This window comes from Oncorhynchus keta, unplaced genomic scaffold (assembly GCF_023373465.1).
Source record: "Oncorhynchus keta strain PuntledgeMale-10-30-2019 unplaced genomic scaffold, Oket_V2 Un_contig_2237_pilon_pilon, whole genome shotgun sequence".
Lineage (NCBI taxonomy): Eukaryota > Metazoa > Chordata > Actinopteri > Salmoniformes > Salmonidae > Oncorhynchus > Oncorhynchus keta.
The window spans coordinates 357893-382171 of record NW_026282881.1 but is presented as its reverse complement, the minus strand read 5'-3'; the positions used below and the strand labels follow the sequence as shown (position 1 = coordinate 382171).

Sequence of the window (24279 nt, the reverse complement as noted above, 5' to 3'; positions counted from 1 at the left end):
AAACGCAATAACTTTAAGCTATTTAAAAAGTATCTAAATGTGTTTAACTGATTTTAAGCCCTTTCTACATTTTGAAAACTCTGAGCGAATGGTAGTTTACGCACTGGCTAGCTAACGTTCGCTAGCATGCTAAAGTTGACCTGGCGAGTTGCCAGTCCACCTAAACCCCACTGTACTGACGAGGTATTGCACCATACACACACCATTTACAATAATAGGATTACTATTTCGTGAAATAATCTCAGACTGGACCACCCTCACCCTAATGACTGCCGGTGCAAGTCATTCACGTTCGCTAACAAGCTACTTGATTGCAAAAGCCTATAGTACTGTCCAGCATGCATTGCATGAAATCATGCTTTTGCCTTTTTGGTTGTGTTTGTGCATTGCTAAATACACATCGTCTGTCTTGTCTCTCACAGATTAAAGTGTACACCAAACAAGGGTCTTTGAAATATCAGACGGACTGCGCTCCCATCAATGGATACTTTATGATTCCCCTCTATGACAAGGTAATGAATGTATCGATCTGAGTAGGCAGGCGGCCTCATTGTAATGTCATATTAAATGAAACAAACGTCGTATCCATACGTTTGATACGTTTCATTTATTCCATTCGAGACATTACAATGAGCCCGTCCTATAGCTTCTCCCACCAGCCTCCTGTGGTATTGATACATATGAAAATGCAGTAGTAGTAGTATGGCATTGGTTTGTCTAAACCTCAGACTGTTTTCTTGGTTACTTCATAGATATCAGTCTGAAAGAAGTCGCTGTAAAAAAGATGCAGTAGTCTCTACAAGACAGAATGTTGAATACAATTCTATTTAATCGTACTTTACCAGTTGTCTGTGCTATTGGTCCTGTTGGCGGTATGAGGTGGAGATGGGGTAGCCACAGGAAAAGGGCTGTTTACCCCACTGTTGCTTATATTTCCCACCTCCTGACGCATTTCACGTGATGCACAATATCAAACGATAGCCGAATGTAGCTTAATGTTGTCGACCAAAGCACAGTTACCTCGCAATCAACTGAAAGTGCTTGTGAAATTTGCCAGCTGATTGCGTGGGACAAAGTTCAGTCTGCTTCGGTTAAACTCGGCATTGTTGACATATTGTGCAGCGTAGCACGTGAATTGAGTCAGCATTGAAAATACAAACCGACATACAGCCCAGCGTACTGAAAGTCAGGTTGATAACACTACTCTGTGGATATTTTGTCTCAGATTGCCTACTTTTATAGGGACAAAATCAGTGGACAACAGGCAAAGTACGTTCAAATTAAGTTTATTCAACAGTTTGACTTGTGATGGGACTGTTAGAGCCTACATTTTAGGCCACTCTCGGGTTCATAGTGGCAGTTCTGCTAATATTTGACTCTTATTCACAGGGAGACTTTGTGTTGAAGATTGAGCCTCCTCTTGGGTGGAGCTTTGGTAAGGAGAATTTCATGTGTATTTGTAGCTCTTGTGTATAGCCAGCGGTGCTGTAACATAACACTCTGTCTTTGTTTTTGCAGAGCCCACCAGTGTGGACCTCTATGTGGACGGGGTCAATGATATCTGCACCAAGGAGCAGGACATCAACTTTGTCTTCACTGGCTTCTCTGTCTCTGGAACGGTGAGAGGAGCTCTTCAATAAGCCTTGGACTAACCCTTGTGGGGATGGTGCTCTCTGGAATAGTTAGTCATTTAGCAGATGCTCTTATCCAGAGCAACTTACTGGAGCAATTAGTGAAGTGTCTTGCTCAAGGGCACATCAACATGTTTTTTTATCTAGTCGTTAATGTGTTGTGTATGTCCCAGGTGCTAAGTAAAGGCCAACTCCTGGGCCCAGCTGGGGTGGAGATCAGCCTGACCAGGGAGGGAACAGGAGAAAAGCTGCAGAATGTGCTCACTCAGCCTGGAGGAAAGTAAGGGACCGCTCCTCAAACTCTTAACAGCGTTGCTTTGAACTACAAGGCAATATAACTACCCCTTACAACACAAACAAACACACTGGCTTTTCTTTCAGTAGTGGCAACTCAAGCCGTTCATATCAATGCCAATGCTTTTGTACACATCCGCTGTTGTTTTGTATCAGGACAATATACGTGGGGGTGGTACAAGCACTAGGCTTCTAACACAGACTGTTTTGGCTCATTTCACAGGTACACCTTCTCCAAAGTACTTCCTGGAAGTTATGACATCATTGCTTCTCATCCGTCCTGGACCTTGGAGCAGGTGAGTTTCTTTCTGCAGGGCTCATGATCTCAAGCCATCTCAAAGTGCAGCTGTAGGTGTTATTGGCACAGTTTTAGGTGGATGCAATTGGAACTCAACAATCCTATTGCACATGTAATATAAGCAAGCAGAGTAAGAACATAAGTGATTACAGGTAGTGTGAATTATGCAAAAAGAATTGGAGCAAAAACGTCCAAATGATTCACAATCATTTTGCGTTGTCTTTCCACAGAGCGCTACGTCAGTGCGTGTGTCCAGTGCCAATGCAGCAGCTGCAGAACATCTGGTGGTGGGAGGGTACGATGTCTCTGGGGAGGTCCGGAGTGATGGGGAACCCATGAAAAAAGTCACCTTCCTCCTCTACTCTGCCACAGTGAAGGAGGTCAAATATATTTGTATTGAATTGAATGGCAAATTGAAAGAGCGGTGGTGTCCAGTCCGCTGTGTTTCTATTACATATTGTGATGCACTACAGTGATATTTTATCCTTAATGTTGGCTGTCTATGAAGCTGGACATTTTATAAATGAATATTTATATTATGATATTGTAACCCAGATGGATACATACAGTTTTTACCCAAAACGTGAATTTCAAGTTTCAGATATATGTAATGCTTATCTTACATCCAGGCTGTATCACCACCAGCCGTGATTGGGAGTCCCATAATTGGCCCAGCGTCGTCCGGTTTTGGCCGGTGTAGGCCGTCATTGTAACTAAGAATTTGTTCTTAGCTGACTTGCCTAGTTAAATAAAAATAAATACAATTCCCTCTAATATGTGTATTTATTGTGTTTCCCAGGACATCAGTGGCTGTGACATAGCCCCAGTGGATGGAGCTGAGTCTGGAGATGACTCCCTGGTCTACCTGTGTAGCGCCCTGTCCCGAGAGGACGGCATCTTCTCGTTCCCCTCATTGGCCAGCGGAGATTACACTGTGGTAAGATGGCCGCCACAACACACTCGTGTGGTTCACACTGCACTTATCCCATGGCAAATTAGCCCTGGGCTAAGAAAATGCCTTTTGAAGACTACGTATTCAGCACATATCCCTCCCAGTTAATGTGTGTTGCTGAAATAGCACAGTTGGTGTTCTTATGTTGTCATTAATGTGTAAAATATACTTGGCATCTAGAAGGCTCTGTGCAAAAATCTGGAAGGCTCTGTGCAAAAATCTGGAAGGCTCTGTGCAAAAATCTGGAAGGCTCTGTGCAAAAATCTGGAAGGCTCCGTGCAAAAATCTGGAAGGCTCCGTGCAAAAATCTGGAAGGCTCCGTGCAAAAATCTGGAAGGCTCCGTGCAAAAATCTGGAAGGCTCCGTGCAAAAATCTGGAAGGCTCCGTGCAAAAATCTGGAAGGCTCCGTGCAAAGATCTGGAAGGCTCTGTGCATAGATCTGGAAGGCTCTGTGCAAAGATCTGGAAGGCTCTGTGCAAAGATCTGGAAGGCTCTGTGCAAAGATCTGGAAGGCTCTGTGCAAAGATCTGGAAGGCTCTGTGCAAAGATCTGGAAGGCTCTGTGCAAAGATCTGGAAGGCTCTGTGCAAAGATCTGGAAGGCTCTGTGCAAAGATCTGGAAGGCTCTGTGCAAAGATCTGGAAGGCTCTGTGCAAAGATCTGGAAGGCTCTGTGCAACAATCTGGAGGGCTCTGTACAAAAATCTGGAAGGCTCTGTGCAAAAATCTGGAAGGCTCTGTGCAAAAATCTGGAAGGCTCTGTGCAAAAATCTGGAAGGCTCTGTGCAAAAATCTGGAAGGCTCTGTGCAACAATCTGGAGGGCTCTGTAAAAAAAATCTGGAGGGCTCTGTAAAAAAAATCTGGAGGGCTCTGTAAAATAAATCTGGAGGGCTCTGTAAAAAAATCTGGAGGGCTCTGTGCAAAGATCTGGAAGGCTCTGTGCAAAGATCTGGAAGGCTCTGTGCAAAGATCTGGAAGGCTCTGTGCAACAATCTGGAGGGCTCTGTGCAAAAATCTGGAGGGCTCTGTGCAAAAATCTGGAAGGCTCTGTGCAAAAATCTGGAAGGCTCCGTGCAAAAATCTGGAAGGCTCCGTGCAAAAATCTGGAAGGCTCCGTGCAAAAATCTGGAAGGCTCCGTGCAAAAATCTGGAAGGCTCCGTGCAAAAATCTGGAAGGCTCCGTGCAAAGATCTGGAAGGCTCTGTGCAAAGATCTGGAAGGCTCTGTGCAAAGATCTGGAAGGCTCTGTGCAAAGATCTGGAAGGCTCTGTGCAACAATCTGGAGGGCTCTGTACAAAAATCTGGAGGGCTCTGTGCAAAAATCTGGAAGGCTCTGTGCAAAAATCTGGAAGGCTCTGTGCAAAAATCTGGAAGGCTCTGTGCAAAAATCTGGAAGGCTCTGTGCAAAAATCTGGAAGGCTCTGTACAACAATCTGGAGGGCTCTGTAAAAAAATCTGGAGGGCTCTGTAAAAAAATCTGGAGGGCTCTGTGCAAAGATCTGGAAGGCTCTGTGCAAAGATCTGGAAGGCTCTGTGCAAAGATCTGGAAGGCTCTGTGCAAAGATCTGGAAGGCTCTGTGCAACGATCTGGAGGGCTCTGTACAAAAATCTGGAGGGCTCTGTGCAAAAATCTGGAAGGCTCTGTGCAAAAATCTGGAAGGCTCTGTGCAAAAATCTGGAAGGCTCTGTGCAAAAATCTGGAAGGCTCTGTGCAAAAATCTGGAAGGCTCTGTACAACAATCTGGAGGGCTCTGTAAAAAAAATCTGGAGGGCTCTGTAAAAAAAATCTGGAGGGCTCTGTAAAAAAATCTGGAGGGCTCTGTAAAAAAAATCTGGAGGGCTCTGTACAACAATCTGGAGGGCTCTGTAAAAAAAAATCTGGAGGGCTCTGTAAAAAAAATCTGGAGGGCTCTGTAAAAAAATCTGGAGGGCTCTGTAAAAAAAATCTGGAGGGCTCTGTAAAAAAATCTGGAGGGCTCTGTAAAAATGATGTACTTTGTCTGGTTTCTTGTCCTTTGACTATGTTGGACTAATTTGTCTGTGTTTCAGATTCCCTTCTACAGGGGAGAGAGGATCACATTTGATGTGGCGCCTTCCAGAATGGACTTCAGGGTGGAGCACAACAGCTTGAGGCTGGAGGTAAGTTTACAGTGCTCCAGCTTCCTGCTTGGCTGCTACTTATGGGTTAAAATCGTACAGCATTGGCCTTTGTGTCATGTGATTAACAGTGGTTATAATACTGTACATGATCCTGGAGGTGTCGTGTGTTATGTTTTGTGTTTCTCTCTCTCTGTAGCCCATCTTCCGTGTCATGGGTTTCTCTGTGACCGGCAGGGTTCTCAACAGCCTGGAGGGGGACGGGGTACCTGACGCCACGGTAACCCTCAACAACCAGATCAAAGGTAACCATAGTGACATCCACCACCCCATTTCTCTTCTATTATCTGTGTTCAAATTCGGAGGAGAAATATCAGAGATGACATTGTTTGGTTAAAGTGGAGACATGCTATGTCCATTTGCATTGGGATCGTCCTTCTGCCGAACCCTTTCTTTCGCTCTCCCTTTTCCTCCCTATCTCTTTCTTCCCCTCTAACAGTTCTGACCAAAGAGGACGGCTCCTACCGCCTGGAGAATATGACCACCGGTACCTACACCCTCCGCACGCACAAGGACCTCATGTTTTTTGAGCCAATCACGGTGAAGATAGCTCCCAACACGCCTCAACTCCCTGACATCATCACTGCTGGGTGAGTTTCGACTTTCAATGTGTCCTATTGATGCCTCCATCTATAATCATAACATCTGACATAACAGCTATGGAGTTGTTCTGTTGAAGCATTATAAATTATAAATGTCATTCTCATCCCCCTCTCCAGGTTCAGCGTGTGTGGTCAGATCGCTATCACCCGTCTGCCAGAGGGCCTGAAGCAGCAGGGGCGTTACAAGGTGACCCTCACTCCCCTGGGACAGGACAACACCGCCACCCGCACCACCGACTCAGACCAGCAGGGGGCCTTCTGCTTCCATGCCAAACCTGGAGACTACAGTGTTACCGTACGTTACAGAAATACAGCTTGTTCTGACTATGAGATGAATTGGTGGCTTTTGAATTTTGGTGGCTTTGGTTGTATTGAGCGAAGTTGCCCTTATGCCCATATCTAGGATCAGCGTAGCTGCTCTGAATCATATCCCTATAAGGGTGAAGAAAGCATACTAAAGTGATCTATGATCAGTGTGTATGGGCAACTTCATCCTTCTTCCAGTCCTATTTACGTGAGATCAGCTCTTAGGGATGTTACCCTCAAAATACGACCAATCAGGATTTTTCCATTTACCTTGGCTGTAATTAGGCTAACGTTTCATCCTGTCTTCCATCCTTCCCTGCAGGTGTCTCTTCCTGAGGCGGAGGTAAAGGCTGGCTTGGCCCTGCAGCCTGCTGCTCTGGAGGTTTCCCTGGTGGACAGGCCCCTCTCCGACCTCCTCTTCACCCAGTTCATGGCCTCCATCTTGGGCAGGGTCTACTGTCTGGGTAAGCCTGCCCTGGAGCTCTCTCCCATTAGTCTATGACTCACTCTGAACATTTCCTGTTTAGATGTCAAGTAGGAATAATTCAAGGTTAACAATAACCCCTTAGGGAGAAGTAACTCTTATTCAACAGGGAACAGTAGGGCGCATTTTCTGTTGAATGAAGACAGTCATGGTTAAAAGTGCTTTTCTATTAGACAGACTGAGTGTGTTTTGATGCCTAACTGGGTCATTGTCAGGACAAACGCTGAAAACAGTCCATCTGAATACTCTATTAGTCCTAGCATCCTCGTTAGACAGCCAATCAGCGACGGTCTCATTTTCACGGCTTTACCACATTGAATAACCTTTGACCTCTTGACCCCCAGCGAACTGTGATGACCTGTCGGTGACCCTGCAGCCGGTGAGTCGTCAGGGGGAGAGGAGGAGCGTGCTCCTCTCAGGGAGTGGTGACACCTTGGAAATCTCCTTCGACAACGTTCTGCCTGGCAAATACAAAGGTACGGACCTCCTGGGTCATGTTCATTGGGGCAAAAGGTATTTAAAAAAAATGTTGCTATGAAAAAAAAAATGTATTTTTGGACAAGATCTTTTTAGTAGCTCCTCGTTTCGTTCAGTTTTCTTCCCTTAAGTGTCTACTGAACAAGTATGTTATAGGATGGTCAATGTTGTAAGAGAATAAATCCATACACTAAAGTCAGGCTGTACTCCAGTCTCTCAGGCTAGGTTATGTATGTCTTGTCCTTATGTCAATATTGTAGCAATGTCTCACTTTCTGACGCTCTGCTCTCCTCCCTCCCAGTGAGTATCTCCCATGAGGAGTGGTGCTGGAAGCTCAAGTCAGTGGAGGTGGAGGTGCTGGACTCTGACGTGCTGGGAGTAGAGCTCAGACAGATAGGCTACATCCTCCGCTGCTCCCTGTCCCACGCCATCACACTGGTCAGTAGTAACACAGGGGAGGGCTGTGTGTAGGGGACAGAGAGAGTGTGTCTTTAGGTTTGTTCATATGTGTAGTTGTGTGTATTTCTGTTTGTGCTTGTTATACATACTTTCGGCCGTGAAGTGTATGTGGATACCTCTTTAAATCAGTGGATTTGGCTATTTCAGCCATACCTGTTCCTGACCGGTGTATAAAATCGAGCACACAGCCATGCAGTCTCCATAGACAAACTTTGGCCTTATTGAAGAGCTCAGTGACTTTCAACGTGGCACCGTCATACGATGCCACCTTTCCAACAAGTCAGTTGTCGAAATCTGTTAGCCTGCTAGAGCTGCCCCGGTCAACTGTAACATGCTGACCACACCGCCCACGTTGTGTGCGTTGCAAAATATATATATATATACGTTATTCAATCATTGCACCCATGATGCTTACGAGCGTCTGCGTAGCCAGGTGCTAAAATAGAACTAGTTTTTTTTGTGAAGCTTGACGTGCTGCAAGTCCTGCCTCTCCCATTTCCTCATTGGTTTTTAGGAGCATATACACACATGGGTGATTGAAAGTTTAACTGAGATCCACACTCCAGTCCAGTTTGTGGTGGTAATGCACCTTAAAGCTGGTTGCCAGCTGCCATATAAAGTCCGAAGAAGAAGCCTGAAGAGATCGGTTTACCCTTTTATCTGTGGATTCATTGTCGGAGTAGAGGACCTTGTGTGTTTTAAGTAAAATTACAACCCAATGTTTATATCCTAGGAGAAATTAGCTAGCAACAGCAAGCTAGCTAACTAAATTGCAGTGAATGTTTCATGTGTTTCGACCTGTCCCCAAATGAATCTAGTTGGTTCAGAGATTGTTTTGATATTTCAACCTGCATATCCTTATCGTGTCTGGTGTGGATGGACAAAATCAACATGTGTGCACGCGGTCTAGTCCGCATGTAAGTCCTGTTACTGTGAAGTGGAAAGGTCTAGGAGCAACAACGGCTCAGACACGAAGTGGTAGGCCACACAAGCTCACAGAACAAGACCGCAGAGTCCTGATGCATGTAGCCCTTTAAATCTGTCCTCGGTTTAAGCACTCACTACCGAGTTCCAAACTGCCTCTGGAAGCAACGTCAGCACAATAAACTGTTTGTCGGGAGCTTCATGAATTGGGTTTCCATGGCCGAGCAGCCACACACGAGCCTAAGATCTGCATGTGCAATGACGAGAGACGGCTGGAGTGGTGTAAAGCTCGCCACAATTGGCCTTTTGGAGCAGTGGAAACGCGTTCTCTGGAGCGATGAATCACGCTTCAACATCAGTGCCCGACGACCTCACTATTGCTCTTGTGGCAGAATGGAAGCAAGTCCAGCAGCAATGTTCCAACATCTAGTGGAAAGCATTCCCTGAAGAGTTGGAAGGCTTTTTGTAGTAGCAATTGGTGGACCAACTCCATATTAATGCCCATGATTTTGGAATGAGATGGTCGACGAGCAGCTGTCCACATACTGTTGGACAGCTGCTCTGATAAGAAGAGTATGAGTGAATTGCTGAGCATAATGGTCCTTTAAATAGCTCATATTACATAATCGTGGTTGCTGTGGTGAAAGTCTAAATGAGTGTATTTATGTATCTTGGCAGGAGTTCTTTCAGGACGGCAGCAAGCCTGAGAACGTTGGCGTCTATAACCTCTCCAAGGGGGTCAACCGCTTCTGTCTCTCCAAGCCTGGTGGGAGAAACTCTTCTTTTCACTTGTCTTTGATTCTCTTCAATATCCTTACTGAAAGACCTCTCTTTGGAAAATAAAATGTGTCTTTTTGAGACTAACCTAGGTTAATGTAGGTTACTGGTAGATACATGAGTCAAATATTTATGCTTATTAATCATCTAATCTTGCTTTTGCCAGGTGTGTACAAAGTGACTCCTCGATCTTGCCACCAATTCGAACAGGACTATTATACTTACGACACGTAAGGGTGTTCTATTGGATCCATTTCTATGTTTTCCTTTTAAATAGCCACACCAAAGTGAATGACTCTACTTGTCTAAATGTCTCCTTCAGGTCAGCCCCCACTATCCTGACCCTGACTGCAGTGAGACATCACATGACTGGCCTAATCACCACTGATAAGATCCTAGATGTCACGGTCACCATCAAGTTAGTCCCCGTCACCTCTATAGACCTGCTATCACTCTACCTTCACTCTACCATGTCCAAACAACCAGGCAAAATGTGGACTGATGGCATTGTCCTTGTTTGTAAGATGAATATCTGAGATTGTATGTAAGATTTGCTGAGCAGTACTGTATACAGAATATACCTTTAACTCAAAGGGGTGAATCTGTGTGCAACCACCTATTTACATAGAACAATACAGTGTACATCATTCATAAAAAGGTTGGAGATTTACATGCATTTCCAGAATTAGGGTTTAAACATGAATTACTTGATTGTTTTTCTAAATATGACAACCACAACAAATTATTATCACTGTGTTCCTCCTGTAGGTCGTCCATAGTCTGGTCCTGCTGTATTAACCTAAACACTGTTTATGTGTCCTCCATCAGATCCTCCATAGAGTCTGAGCCAGCTCTGGTCCTAGGCCCTCTGAGAAGCCTGGAGGAGCAGAGACAGGAGCAGCAGCTGCAGGAGATCGAGCTGCGGCGCCAGGAGAGGGAGAGACGCGCCCAAGAGGCTGAGGATGGTAGTGACAGCCAGCCCCCCATCCAAGAGAGAGCTGATGAGCTCATCAGCCCCTTTCACTATGAATTTTCTTACTGGGCCAGGGCTGGGGAGAGGATAACTGTGACTCCCTCCTCCAAGGAGCTGCTCTTCTATCCGCCGGAGATTGAGGCTACTATCACTGGAGGTCAGAGTTCACTTCCTTGTTATCCTCTTCTTTTGTGTTATGTTATTGTGTGTGTGTGTGTGTTTGGTCTATGGTGTCTGTCTGCATATCTCTATGTGTGGTGTGGAGTGGAAATTCTAACCAAAAAGGAAGAGAGACTGTAGATTCTTCAAACAACAATTAAAGATTTGCAAAAAAATGGATCAGTCAACAATCCACACAACAGTGCAGAGTTAAAAGCCCAACGAACAGAGTTGTCACTCTGCTGTTGTAGAAAGTACAACCTCTTGTCTACATGGCAGTTTAGCAGATGTGTGTATACAGGGGTGGAACATAGTGTGTAGAAGGCGATTGGTTTGTCTGTGCAGATTTTAAGATGGCTCGAGGTTGATGGCTCAATCATCTAACTGCATTTATCACAGCTCACAGATAGTAAAAACACGGGATGTCTCACATGCTGGCGTCGCACCCAAACGGATCTTAGCTATACGCCCAGTCTTGTGACTAAGTCACACGAAGACACATTTGTATCAGGTTAGAAAGAAAAAAAAACACTTATAGCAGGAGACAATTCTCTTAAGTAGTATCACACGGGACTCACTGAGTCATTTTCCACCACAGGTGTATAACCTGTTTTTGTCTGTCTCTATATTTATATATGGTAACTCCCTATTCTCTGCCCCTACCAGAACCCATCCACAGAGATCTGTCCAGGGCGTATGGTGGACATCACCGGCCATGAAACTCTGTCTGTGTCCAGTGGTAATCTATATGCCTTCTCTTACTCTGTCCCCTTCTCACAGAGTCTTGTCCGGGGCGTGTGGTGGACATCGCAGGGCGCGCTGGTCTGTTCCTGGAGGGCCAAGTGACTCCAGAACTGCAGGGGGTGGAGATCTCCATCACCGAGAGAGGAGCCAAGGCCCCCCTCATCACCGTCGCCACCAACGAGAACGGGGCTTACAGGTATACATGACTATCCCCTAACCATAACCTCAGTCACTGCTGAGTTAGCTGTAAGGCTGGGGTTGCTTGTTCAAATCATGCTCTTGTTGTTGTTTTTTTAACAATACATTTGACCACTTTGCGTCTTAATCTATCCACTTGAAATGTCCACCATGTTACATATTTGTTGCTTTATATTAGCTTCAGGCAGGTTTTCTCATGGTGTTTGATAAATGCTCCTTGATTGTGACATATGTCGGAAACGTACAGTAAGACAAGTCAATCTAAATGTCTTTCTATTGGTCGTTTCTCCCTCCCCAGTGTTGGTCCCCTGCACAGTGACCGTCACTATGACGTCAGTGCCAGTAAGGAGGGCTTCATCCTCAGCACTGTAGAGGGAACCCAGGGAGACTTCAAGGCCTTCGCCCTGGCTGGAGTCACCTTCAAGGTACAGAACACATACTACTAGCTGGCTCAGTGGAAAGAACAGGCCATTTATTAGCTTTTGTCCTGTTGGCAAAACACAGTTTTTTGTTTAATTAGTAACATTATCCCTCCTTTGGTAGGGTGAGGGTTGTTTAATAAATAGATGATGAGTCTGTTCTGCGAATATATTGCCATTCAACAGTGTTCTTTTGGAATTTTGCCTTGGTGTCGAACTGCAACTTAAATATAGTTTTGGCTGCGGCAGGGTTTGTATAGTCTTATACAGTGTGTTCATTGTCATATCTCCTATCTTTCTCTGTGTGTCGTAGATCAAGTCAGAGGATGGTCACGCTCTGTCTGGAGTCCTGCTGTCTCTCAGTGGAGGATCGTTCAGATCCAACCTGCTCACCCAGGACACTGGTGTCCTCACCTTCAACAACTTGGTAAGGACCTTGATGTTGACTGAACTCAACACCTACTTCATCCCTGTATTATCCTCCTCCTGAATGATTGACTATTAAACACACCGGGCTACTAGGTGGAAGTCTATATTCTGTGTGATGTGAACTGGTGCTGATTGGATTGGTGCAGCAACACTGCAGGGAGCATTTATTGATTGCATCTCATCTGTTCTTCCTTTCTATCCCTCCATTCCTCCCCTCAGAGCCCAGGCCAGTACTACTTCAAGCCCATGATGAAGGAGTTCAGGTTTGAGCCAGCCTCTCAGATGATCACCGTCGAGGAGGGACAGAACCTCAGCATCGACATCACCGGATTCAAAACCGCATACAGGTACTAGAAACGGGCCAATCAAATCGATCTTTATCTATGTAGCACTTTTCATAGAAAGTGAGTGAAACCCAATGAGCTTTGAACTAATTGCAAAAATGTACTAAACAAGGCAGAATGATGTTCAATCCCCCCCCTCCTCCAAACCATCATTAGCCACTTATTTTTATTGTAACAAATCTTATTCAGGCATGTTCTTGCTGACTTACTTGACAAGGAGTGTAACAGTCCCATCCCCAAAATGTCAGTGTGTGTGTGTGTAATTATTTGTCCTATCGATCCCCAAAATGGCTGCCTGTCTGACCAGTTTCCTGGTTTACTGCCTCCTTTCTAGCTGCTATGGGGCAGTTCAGTCCCTGAGTGGAGATGCTGAGAGGGACGTGTCAGTGGAGGCAGTGGGACAGGCAGAGTGTAGTATCTACAGCGAGGACACAGTCACTGACGAGGAGGGACGCTTCAGGCTCAGGGGCCTGCTGGTGAGTCGGGCCTTTTTGAAGCTTCATCAGAGCCACATAAAACAGTTATAAAGCCTGTATACAAGCATGTAAAATAGTTATGAAGCCTACATAGACATAACAGATACAATACATTTGTAAGAGTTACTTTGTGGAGATGGGGTCATTGTGTTTGATATCCCTCACACTTCTGTGGCAATATCTAATAGCTCTGCTATTATTTTTGTGTTGCTAACTTTGAGCTTCTCTCACAGCCTGGCTGTAGATACCTGATCCAGCTGAGAGCACAGGGCAACGACCACATCGAGAGGGCCCTCCCTCAGCACCGCTCCATAGAGGTTGGGAGCACCGACATCGTGGGAGTCAACATCATCGCCTTCAGGCAGATCAACCAGTTTGACCTGAGTGGGAACATCATCACCTCACCAGAACACCTGCCCACCCTCTCTGTAAGATCCCCTCACTACAATACCCATAAAACCTCACCAGAACACCTACCCACCCTCTCTGTAAGATCCCCTCACTACAATACCCATAAAACCTCACCAGAACACCTACCCACCCCCTCTCTGTAAGATCCCCTCACTACCATACCCATAAAACCTCACCAGAACACCTACCCACCCTCTCTGTAAGATCCCCTCACTACAATACCCATAAAACCTCACCAGAACACCTAAAACCCACCCTCTCTGTAAGATCCCACTACTACCCATACCCATAAAACCTCACCAGAACACCATACCCATAAAACCCCACCCTCTCTGTGTAAGATCCCCTCACTATAATACCCATAAAACCTCACCAGAACACCTACCCACCCTCTCTGTAAGATCCCCTCACTACAATACCCATAAAACCTCACCAGAACACCTGCCCACCCTCTCTGTAAGATCCCCTCACTATAATACCCATAAAACCTCACCAGAACACCTACCCACCCTCTCTGTAAGATCCCCTCACTACAATACCCATAAAACCTCACCAGAACACCTACCCACCCTCTCTGTAAGATCCCCTCACTACAATACCCATAAAACCTCACCAGAACACCTACCCACCCTCTCTGTAAGATCCCCTCACTATAATACCCATAAAACCTCACCAGAACACCTACCCACCCTCTCTGTAAGATCCCCTCACTACAATACCCATAAAACCTCACCAGAACACCTACCCACCCTCTCTGTAAGATCCCCTCACTATAATACCCATAAAACCTCACCAGAACACCTACCCACCCTCTCTGTAAGATCCCCTCACTATAATACCCATAAAACCTCACCAGAACACCTACCCACCCTCTCTGTAAGATCCCCTCACTATAATACCCATAAAACCTCACCAGAACACCTACCCACCCTCTCTGTAAGATCCCCCTCACTATAATACCCATAAAACCTCACCAGAACACCTACCCACCCTCTCTGTAAGATCCCACTCACTATAATACCCATAAAACCTCACCAGAAACACCACCCCCCACCCTCTCTGTAAGATCCCCCCATCACTACAATACCCATAAAACCTCACCAGAACACCTACCCACCCTCTCTGTAAGATCCCTCACTACAATACCCATAAAACCTCACCAGAACACCTGCCCACCCTCTCTGTAAGATCCCCTCACTATAATACCCATAAAACCTCACCAGAACACCTACCCACCCTCTCTGTAAGATCCCACTATAATACCCACTACAATACCCATAAAACCTCACCAGAACACCTGCCCACCCTCTCTGTAAGATCCCCTCACTACAATACCCATAAAACCTCACCAGAACACCTGCCCACCCTCTCTGTAAGATCCCCTCACTACAATACCCATAAAACCTCACCAGAACACCTACCCACCCTCTCTGTAAGATCCCCTCACTACAATACCCATAAAACCTCACCAGAACACCTGCCCACCCTCTCTGTAAGATCCCCTCACTACAATACCCATAAAACCTCACCAGAACACCTACCCACCCTCTCTGTAAGATCCCCTCACTACCATACCCATAAAACCTCACCAGAACACCTGCCCACCCTCTCTGTAAGATCCCCTCACTACAATACCCATAAAACCTCACCAGAACACCTGCCCACCCTCTCTGTAAGATCCCCTCACTACAATACTCATAACATCACCTCATAACTACTTATCTCAATCCCAAAAATATATTCAATGTGCCATAAGGAACTAATTCGTAGATGAAGCCAAAATATAACTGTTTGATGTAATGTTGTGACTGTGTGATGCCACTTTGAGCAACACCTTTATGTGCTCCATACATAGAGGACTAATGCTAAAACGAGTTATATCCATCTAGAGTCCTCTATTTAATTCTATGGCTCCATATAATTGTATTTCTCCTCCTGTCCCATGCAGGTGAAGCTGTATAAGAGTGACAACCTTGACAACCCCATCAACAGTGTGTCTTTGGGACAGTCCCTCTTCTTTCACTTCCCGCCTCTGGACAGGGATGGAGAGGTATGGACCTGCTACAGAAATGTGCTATCATTCAGTGTTTAAGGCGGGCTAGAAATGTGCTATCATTCAGTATGTAAGGTGGTATGAGGCGGGCTAGAAATGTGCTACCATTCAGTATGTAAGGTGGTATAAGGCGGGCTAGAAATGTGCTATCATTCAGTATGTAAGGTGGTATAAGGCGGGCTAGAAATGTGCTATCATTCAGTATGTATGGTGGTATAAGGCGGGCTAGAAATGTGCTATCATTCAGTATGTATGGTGGTATAAGGCGGGCTAGAAATGTGCTATCATTCAGTATGTATGGTGGTATAAGGCGGGCTACAAATGTGCTATCATTCAGTATGTAAGGTGGTATAAGGCGGGCTAGAAATGTGCTATCATTCAGTATGTATGGTGGTATAAGGCGGGCTAGAAATGTGCTATCATTCAGTATGTATGGTGGTATAAGGCGGGCTAGAAATGTGCTATCATTCAGTATGTAAGGTGGTATAAGGCGGGCTAGAAATGTGCTATCATTCAGTATGTAAGGTGGTATAAGGCGGGCTAGAAATGTGCTATCATTCAGTATGTATGGTGGTATAAGGCGGGCTAGAAATGTGCTACCATTCAGTATGTATGGTGGTATAAGGCGGGCTAGAAATGTGCTACCATTCAGTATGTAAGGTGGTATAAGGCGGGCTAGAAATGTGCTATCATTCAGTATGTAAGGTGGTATAAGGCGGGCTAGAAATGTGCTACCATTCAGTATGTATGGTGGTATAAGGCGGGCTAGAAATGTGCTACCATTCAGTATGTATGGTGGTATAAGGCGGGCTAGAAATGTGCTACCATTCAGTATGTATGGTGGTATAAGGTGTGTATCATTCAGTATGTATGGTGGTATAAGGCGGGCTAGAAATGTGCTATCATTCAGTATGTATGGTGGTATAAGGCGGGCTAGAAATGTGCTATCATTCAGTATGTATGGTGGTATAAGGCGGGCTAGAAATGTGCTACCATTCAGTATGTATGGTGGTATAAGGCGGGCTAGAAATGTGCTATCATTCAGTATGTATGGTGGTATAAGGCGGGCTAGAAATGTGCTATCATTCAGTATGTATGGTGGTATAAGGCGGGCTAGAAATGTGCTATCATTCAGTATGTAAGGTGGTATGAGGCGGGCTAGAAATGTGTGTAGCTGATAGCCAAGGAAGCATCATTACTTCCTTCCTGAGACCTGAAGCACTGCTGTACCCAACCCAGAAATGGCTCTTCTGGGTCAGTGGTATTACTTAAATCAAATCACAACTTATTTAAATTATATTTAACAAAGTCGTAATACACTTCCCAGAAACGAAAAGAAATCTAAATAATAACAATATTTTATCAATTAAAGCAGAAGCCAACCGAGAAATCAAGAATAAAATGAATCTGTTTATTGAGGGATTGTCAGTTTAACAACATATAAAAATACATTTTCTTAATTAAGTTTTTTTTTCAAGATATAACAGTCAATTGTAGAGGTCTTCACTCTATGAAAATTCACTATATATTTTTTTCTGAGAGTAATACCAGCTCAGATTTCATCATGTGATACATTCATCTACAGTGTAGATGAATGTATCTATAGAGAAATAAACACTTTTTTTTGTGTATCGAAAAGACTTGGGTGGCCGCCTAAGTGTGTTTTCGGGCCGCCTATGTCAAAAAAGTTAGAAGTACTTTTCAGGATGGAAAAACGTTTTCAGTGTAAACTTTAACGACTTAAACCAGATATTAAGTATGTAGAAAAGATAATGGACCGTTATATTTTTATAACAATCTTTGAGAACTAACAATCACCAAAATAAAAGCTAGACAGTCGGGGAGAATCTAAAATTCCAAAAATGATGCCTTGAAGAGTATTTTTGACGACGCATGGGGCCCCCATTGATTTTGTTGTGACGTTTGATTCACTCCATTTTAAAACGGCTACATTTCACAGCCAACAACACGAGGGCCTCTAAAATGTTGGTTGGTGACCGCACCATTGGTCACACCCCCCACCGAACCCACCACCTAAGCCCCATTTGGATCCAGAAAAAAAACTTCATTAATTACTTTGCCATCTGTAGTATAGAAGTTAAACTTAACTACTGTGTCTTTACAAACCCATCACAAGCATATTATGGCTCAACTATACTGAACAAAATATAAACGCAACATGTAAAGTGTTTGTCCCGTGTTTCATGACCTGAAATAATAGAGACCCCAAAATGTTCCCATACGCACAAATAGCTTATTATCACATTTTTTGCACAAATGTATTTATATCCCTGTTGGTGAACATTTCTCCTTTGCCAAGATAATCCATCAACCTGACAGGTGTGGCAGATCAAGAAGCTGATTAAACAGCATGATCATTAGGCATGTGTGTGTGTGTGTGTGTGCGCCTGTTGTCAGTGCTGTGTCGTCAACCCATTTCTAGGGCCTCTCCGTCAGACCAATCCAGATGCATTTGTTAAATGTAGTGAGAACTACCTGTTCCTCTTGGCTGTTTACGATCACCAGGTCTGCTTTTCTCGCCAGACAGTCACGTCAGCTCTCATTCCAGGATCTCTGTTCGGTCGTGATGTGGTAACAGCGGCAGGCTTTTATAAATATATAACTGTCTCTCTCCCTCTGTAGGTTGGCTGTATAAATGTGATGGATAGATGATCCCAGCCAATAGGAGAAGACCCAGCAGCCCCAGACACGCTGTAGCAACAACAAAGGGTCTCCTCCATGAGCTCTCAGAACCTGAGAGTTCAGGTTGTGGTGTGCTCCCTGGGGTAGCATCCTCAGTCTCTGTTCTCAAGTCAAGACACGTGTCTCGAGTTTCATAATTGCGCTGTCGAAATACCTCTTCACAGGCGTCGGCTCCATTACCAAACAGGTCTTCTGAGTGTTCAGGCTGTGGTGGGTTCCATTGGGTCACTGCATCCTCAGTTCGGAGGCATGTCTGGAGTTTCATAGTAGGGCTGTTCGTAGACATCGTCGTAGATGTCGGCCCCATTCTCTTCATTGGTAAAAGTGGCCCGGGACATCTCCATGGTCTACTGCTGTCTCTGTATGTGAGCTGTCAAGTGAGTCCAGTCTGGGACTTGCTATTTGTGACCATGGAGATGGAACTGACATAATATATAAATAATAATAATAATAATAATATATGCCATTTAGCAGACGCTTTTATCCAAAGCGACTTACAGTCATGTGTGCATACATTCTACGTATGGGTGGTCCCGGGGATCGAACCCACTACCCTGGCGTTACAAGCGCCATGCTCTACCGACTGAGCTACAGAAGGACATAGCAGGAAGATGTAGATGGAGGGAAAATGGAAAACAAAGGCAAGCTGTAACATCATTTAAATATCATCTGTGTCAGCGCCAAGCAAATTCAGCGAGTTTCCAGAACTCCTGCTCCTTCCTTTTCACCTTTCTACAGATGTGTACCCTCTGTTTACTCCCAAATATACGCTATATCACCAAAGATTTGATATGTGGACACCTTCTTGTCAAACATCTCATTCCAAAAGCATGAGCGTTAATATGGTGTTGGTCCTCCCTTTGCTGCTACAACAGCCTCCACTCTTCTGGGAAGGCCTTCCACTAGATGTTGGAACATTGCTGCAGGGACTTGCTTCCATCCAGCCACAAGCATTAGTGAGGTGGGCAAATTGGCCTGGCTCCCAGTCGACGTGCCAATTGATCCCAAAGGTTGAGGCCAGGGCTCTATGCAGGCCAGTCAAGTTTTCTGTATGGGCCTCGCTTTGTGCACAGGGGCATTGTCATGCTGAAACAGGAAAGGACCTTCCCCAAACTGTTGCCACAAATTTGAAAGCACAGAATAGTCTAGAACGTCATTGTATGCTGTAGCGTTAAGATTTTCCTTCAATAGAACTAAGGGGCCTATCCAGAACCATGAAAAACATCCCCAGACCATTATTCCTCCTCCACCAAACTTTACAGGTGGCATTATGCATTGGGGCAGGTAGTGTTCTCTTGGCATCCGCCAAACCCAGATTCATCCGCCGTACTGCCAGATGGTGAAGCGTGATTCATCACTCCAGAGAACGTGTTTCCACTGCTCCAGAGTCCAGTTGTGGCGAGCTTTACATCACTCCAGCCGACGCTCGGCATTGCGCATGGAGATCTTAGGATTGTGTGCGGCTGCTCAGTCATGGAAACCCATTTCGTGACTCTCCCGACGAACAGTTATTGTGCTGACTTGGCGGTCCTGTTCTGTAAGCTTGTGTAGCCTACCACTTCATGTCAGAGCCGTTGTTGCTCCTAGACATTTCCACTTCACAATAACAGCACTTACAGTTGTCCAGGGCAGCTCTAGCAGGGCAGAAAGTTGACGAACTGACTTGTTTGGGAAGGTGGCATTCTGTGATGGGTTCTTCAGTAAGGCTAATCTCTGGCCTATGTTTGTCTATGGAGATTGCATGGCTCTGTGTTCTATTTTATACACCTGTCAGCAGCGGGTGTGGCTGAAATAGCCGAGTCAGGAGATCCAGGTCTACAAACATGGGTCATTATCATATTCATAACATTGATTTTACACCACAGACTACAGGTTGGGTATGCTTGACCAGTGAGGATGGGGAACGGCTGGGGCTCTCTTACTCTCTTAATGAACCTGATTGGCCGAGAAGTTTATTTGAAAAACGTACAAACCGTCATGGTGCAGCCGCTCCCCCCTCCCCCGTAGAAATGAAACCTAACAGGTCATACAAAAGCAATGCAAAATAGTGATAGAATGATGGTCTCTCCAAGTGTATTAACCAACAGTAACTGATTTTTAGTTCTAAACCCCACTCCCACTTGATCAGTGGGTGAGGAAAGATTTCAATCAGAGCAGAGCAGATTGCTTGTAAATGATACAAACATTAAATTGGGGGGGAAAAATTCTCATTTCCTTTTTTTATCATTGATATCGGTGCTTTTTGATTTGTTTTTGTTTACAATGTTGTTTTTGATTACAATATGTATTTTTTTCCCTCTGGTTTTTGGGAGGTGAAAAATAACTTTCTATATTTTTTAATCAAATGTGAAGCCGTGTGTGTGTGTGTGTGTGTGTGTGTGTGTGTGTGTGTGTGTGTGTGTGTGTGTGTGTAACCTGAAAACTATGTTATTGGCAGAGGTTTGAATCTCTCTTTATTGGTCCATTTAACTTCACCCAAGCAAAACCTGCTGATTTTATAATGTCTTGTGTAAATTGTTCTTTCAACCAGCAACTATCAGAAAATTTCACTGCTCACATCTGTCACACTTATACAGTTTTAGTTTCATCAGCTGTTGTACAATATGATAGAAAACACAGTAAAACAGGATTTTGACAGCACTGGGCCTTTAATGGTTGCTATTCGCCTGATAATAGAAAGTAGTATAGGTTTATCCAGCGGCTCTGGGTCAGTGGAATTAATATTAATGTCATCACCATAAATATACTTTTTGTTGTGTGTCCTCTCCCCCAATACAGACCTATGTGTTGATGCTGCACTCCACACTGTCTCGCTCCCAGTACGACTTCTCTCTGCCCCAAGTCTCCTTCACCTCTACAGGCTACCATAAGCACATCACTTTGACCTTCAACCCCAATGTAAGTACACAGTACCTACTCCGCCAGGGCTGAATCCTCCAGCTAGAAGTTCTCCGCAGCCACAGATCTAAGATCAGCTTACCCTTTCCACATTCTAACCTTATCCATGATGTGGGAAAGCACAAAACAGATCAGCATCTGCAGGCAACTTCATCCTAGTTCATCCTACAACTAATGTAATACATTTTAAAATATTCTCATTACAGTGATAAATAAAAGCCTGCACTGTGTTTCTTCTGAATAATGAATGAGAACCCAATGTGATGTTCTTCATCACAGCGTAAAGTTCCTGACCAGGACGTAGCCCAGGGCTCCTACATAGCTCTACCCCTCACTCTACTGCTCCTGCTGGCAGCCTACAACCATGAGAAGGTACACTGCCTACACTCCTATTGCATAGCCATGTGTCATGTATCCAATGTACTGTAATTGAGTGGTCTGGTAAATGTTCAAGCAGACCTCCTATTGCGTATGTATGTATAAATGTGTGCGTGTTCGTGTTCGTGTGCGTGTGTGTGTGTGTAGAATCTTCATGGCATTTCAGTACATGGAAGACAATATAAAGTGTCACCTCACCCTTTTTTAACGCCCTGTCTCTCCCCAGGTGATCCCCCTGCTGCTGCAGCTGGTGAGCCGTCTGCAGGGGGTGCGTAGCCTGAGCCAGGCCGGTGGGGACAACGCTGCCCTGGACGAGGCCAAACGCCAGGCCAAGAGACAGAAGACCCGACGCACATGATCCACAGACCTAACATCTAGCATGTAAACTACCCCAACAGGAACCACAGACATGCTGTGTCTGAAATGCCACCTTGTTCCATGTATAGTGCACTACTTTTGACCAGAACCCTATGAGAGTAGTGCACTATGTAGGGGATAGGGCCATTTCATTTGCATACTTTACCGTACTATACCCATAGCCAACCAGGCTCTGCATGGGTTCTATGGAAGACTGGCTGTGTAGTTCTGTTCTGTGGGACTCCTTCATTTTATAGAACACTCACTCATCAGAAATATTAAGAACAATTCATTTTGTCGATATGAATATGAGCCAATGTTGCTTTTTTTTACATTTGTAATGAATGAATTGTCAATTGAGAGAAAAAAAATCAACTGGAGGTCTTAAGGGAGGTGGTTTTGTCAATGTGGGATTCATGGGGATTTTGGGTTTCAGGGTCATGCTTTGTGGTAACGATGCATCATGAAAGCTTTATAACTCGTTATAAAAGTGACAAACTGTTCATGACAAGTAATTTACTATGACGTGCAATGGCATTCATTTGAATCACATCCAATTCAGCCAACTGTTCAAGTCACTGCAAGTCACTGTCATAAGGAGGGCCAGGAGTTATTTTCCTTGACCACATGACCTGACCAGATGTTGGACTATAAATGGTTCCTGGTCAGATCACATGGTCTGAATAAACTCCTGGCTCTAGTATGGAATGGTTTGTCATAATGGTCATGAATTGTTATGTCATGTTTCTATAATGGGTTCGACAGGCTGTGGTGGATTTTATGTGTTGGTCTGTCAGTTTGCTCAGGGAGAGTGGGTGGGTTGAGGGTGGGGGGCGGTCTAAGGGTTTGGAAGGGTTAGGGTTAATCATTACAGTAACAAGATAAGAAATTAAGATTTCGGGTAGGGAGCTGTAGGGGTATAACTTTTTGTTAGTGATAATTATTAATTTATTAACATTTTATTTGTCTGATGTGAATGATGAGCAGTTTGGTAGCAAATTTATTTTATGGTGTGTTTGTGTTTTTGAGAAAATAAACAGTCAGATTTCATGGTATGCAAGCTATCTGAAGGCAACGGCAACTAGTGTAAATGTATCAGACAAGTATCTACTACGTACGAGGAGATATTTCCTCAACGAATTCCGGGACGAATCCTAACTTTCACTTTTAGAGTCAAATCTTTACAGGTTTTCCCATTGACATCAATGCATGACTAAGTGAAAATTCACTTGTAAGTTTAGGATTTGCAGTACAATGTTTGTCTTGACCTCACGTTGCCTTAAGCTAAAATAAAATATGTGATCATAAATAATTACTGAAGAAAATGTCATTGGTTCATCCAAGTTTCTACTCGTGGTAATATTAATGCTGAATGTGAAATGGAACCACCTGAACCAATCTCTTTTTCTACATGGTATGCTATTCTCCTGTTCTTAGTTAGTTATGGCCAATTTTAAAGAAAAAGATGAACAGGCTCTTTACTGAGTTGAAACATATTCCAATTAGGTTATGGTTGCCGGAGAGAGTCGGGTTGAAGAGACTGATCTGTGTGAAATTAATGATAAATAAAATCTGACATGGAAAAATGTGCTCCTATTTGGCTCAGTTTGTAGAGCTGTGTGCAACTGTCCTGGGTTCGATTTCCCCCTGGAGCCATGCAACAAATGTATGTTGCTTTGGATAGAAGCGACTGCTAACGGTTAGTGTTGGGCCACTAACCAAAAGGTTGCTGGGTCGAATACCCAAGCTGACAAGATGAAAAATCTGTCTATGTGCCCTTAAGCAAGGTACTTAATTTGCCTCGGGGCACCGTACTATTATGTCTGACCCCGTAAAACGACACATTTCACTGCACCTACCAAGTTGTTGTATACCCTGAGTGTACAAAACATCAGGAACATCCTAATATTAAGTTGTTCCCCTTTTTCCCTCAGAATAGCCCCAATGTTGTCGTAGCATGGACTCTACAAGGTGTTGTGTTCTACAGGGATGCTGGCCCATGTTGACTCCAATGCTTCCCACAATTGTGTCAAGTTGGCTGGATGTCCTTTGGATGGTGGAACCATTCTTGATAAGACATGAGAAACTGTTGAGTGTGAACCCAGCTGCGTTGCTGTTCTTGACTCAAACCGGTAGCTTGGTACCTACTACCATACCCTGTTCAAAGGCACTTAAATATTTTGTCTTACCCATTTACCCTCTGAATGGCACACATGCAGTCCATGTCTCAATTGTTCCTAGGCTTAAAAATCTTTAATGAACCTGTTTCCTCCACTTTTACTACACTGATTGACAAGTGACATCAATAAGAGATCATAGCTTTCACCTGTCTGTCATGGAAAGATGTTTCTAATGCTTTGTACAACTCGTGGTGTT

At 44.5% G+C, this 24279-nt stretch overlaps 1 protein-coding gene and 1 long non-coding RNA gene across 2 annotated transcripts in view; both read left to right on the top strand.

The window, feature by feature from the left end:
* Window positions 1-23493, top strand: part of LOC118381809 (nodal modulator 1-like) — a 37288-nt gene extending 13795 nt beyond the window's left edge. The window contains 28 exon segments of the mRNA XM_052505100.1: window positions 423-512; window positions 1390-1435; window positions 1519-1619; window positions 1805-1911; window positions 2149-2221; window positions 2454-2603; window positions 3023-3160; window positions 5225-5314; window positions 5472-5577; window positions 5772-5922; window positions 6052-6229; window positions 6563-6704; window positions 7069-7200; window positions 7503-7639; window positions 9263-9350; window positions 9528-9591; window positions 9684-9779; window positions 10190-10491; window positions 11274-11433; window positions 11734-11860; window positions 12168-12281; window positions 12503-12630; window positions 12962-13103; window positions 13337-13531; window positions 15463-15564; window positions 21049-21168; window positions 21448-21540; window positions 21773-23493. Coding sequence (XP_052361060.1) covers window positions 423-512; window positions 1390-1435; window positions 1519-1619; window positions 1805-1911; window positions 2149-2221; window positions 2454-2603; window positions 3023-3160; window positions 5225-5314; window positions 5472-5577; window positions 5772-5922; window positions 6052-6229; window positions 6563-6704; window positions 7069-7200; window positions 7503-7639; window positions 9263-9350; window positions 9528-9591; window positions 9684-9779; window positions 10190-10491; window positions 11274-11433; window positions 11734-11860; window positions 12168-12281; window positions 12503-12630; window positions 12962-13103; window positions 13337-13531; window positions 15463-15564; window positions 21049-21168; window positions 21448-21540; window positions 21773-21904 — 3504 coding nt within the window. The 3' untranslated portion in view covers window positions 21905-23493.
* On the top strand, window positions 15654-18694 carry LOC127921402 (uncharacterized). Its single transcript, XR_008108983.1, has 4 exons — window positions 15654-15867; window positions 15913-16137; window positions 16228-16417; window positions 16451-18694. It is a non-coding gene; the product is annotated as an uncharacterized LOC127921402 (long non-coding RNA).
* Window positions 23494-24279: the final 786 nt, after the last annotated feature.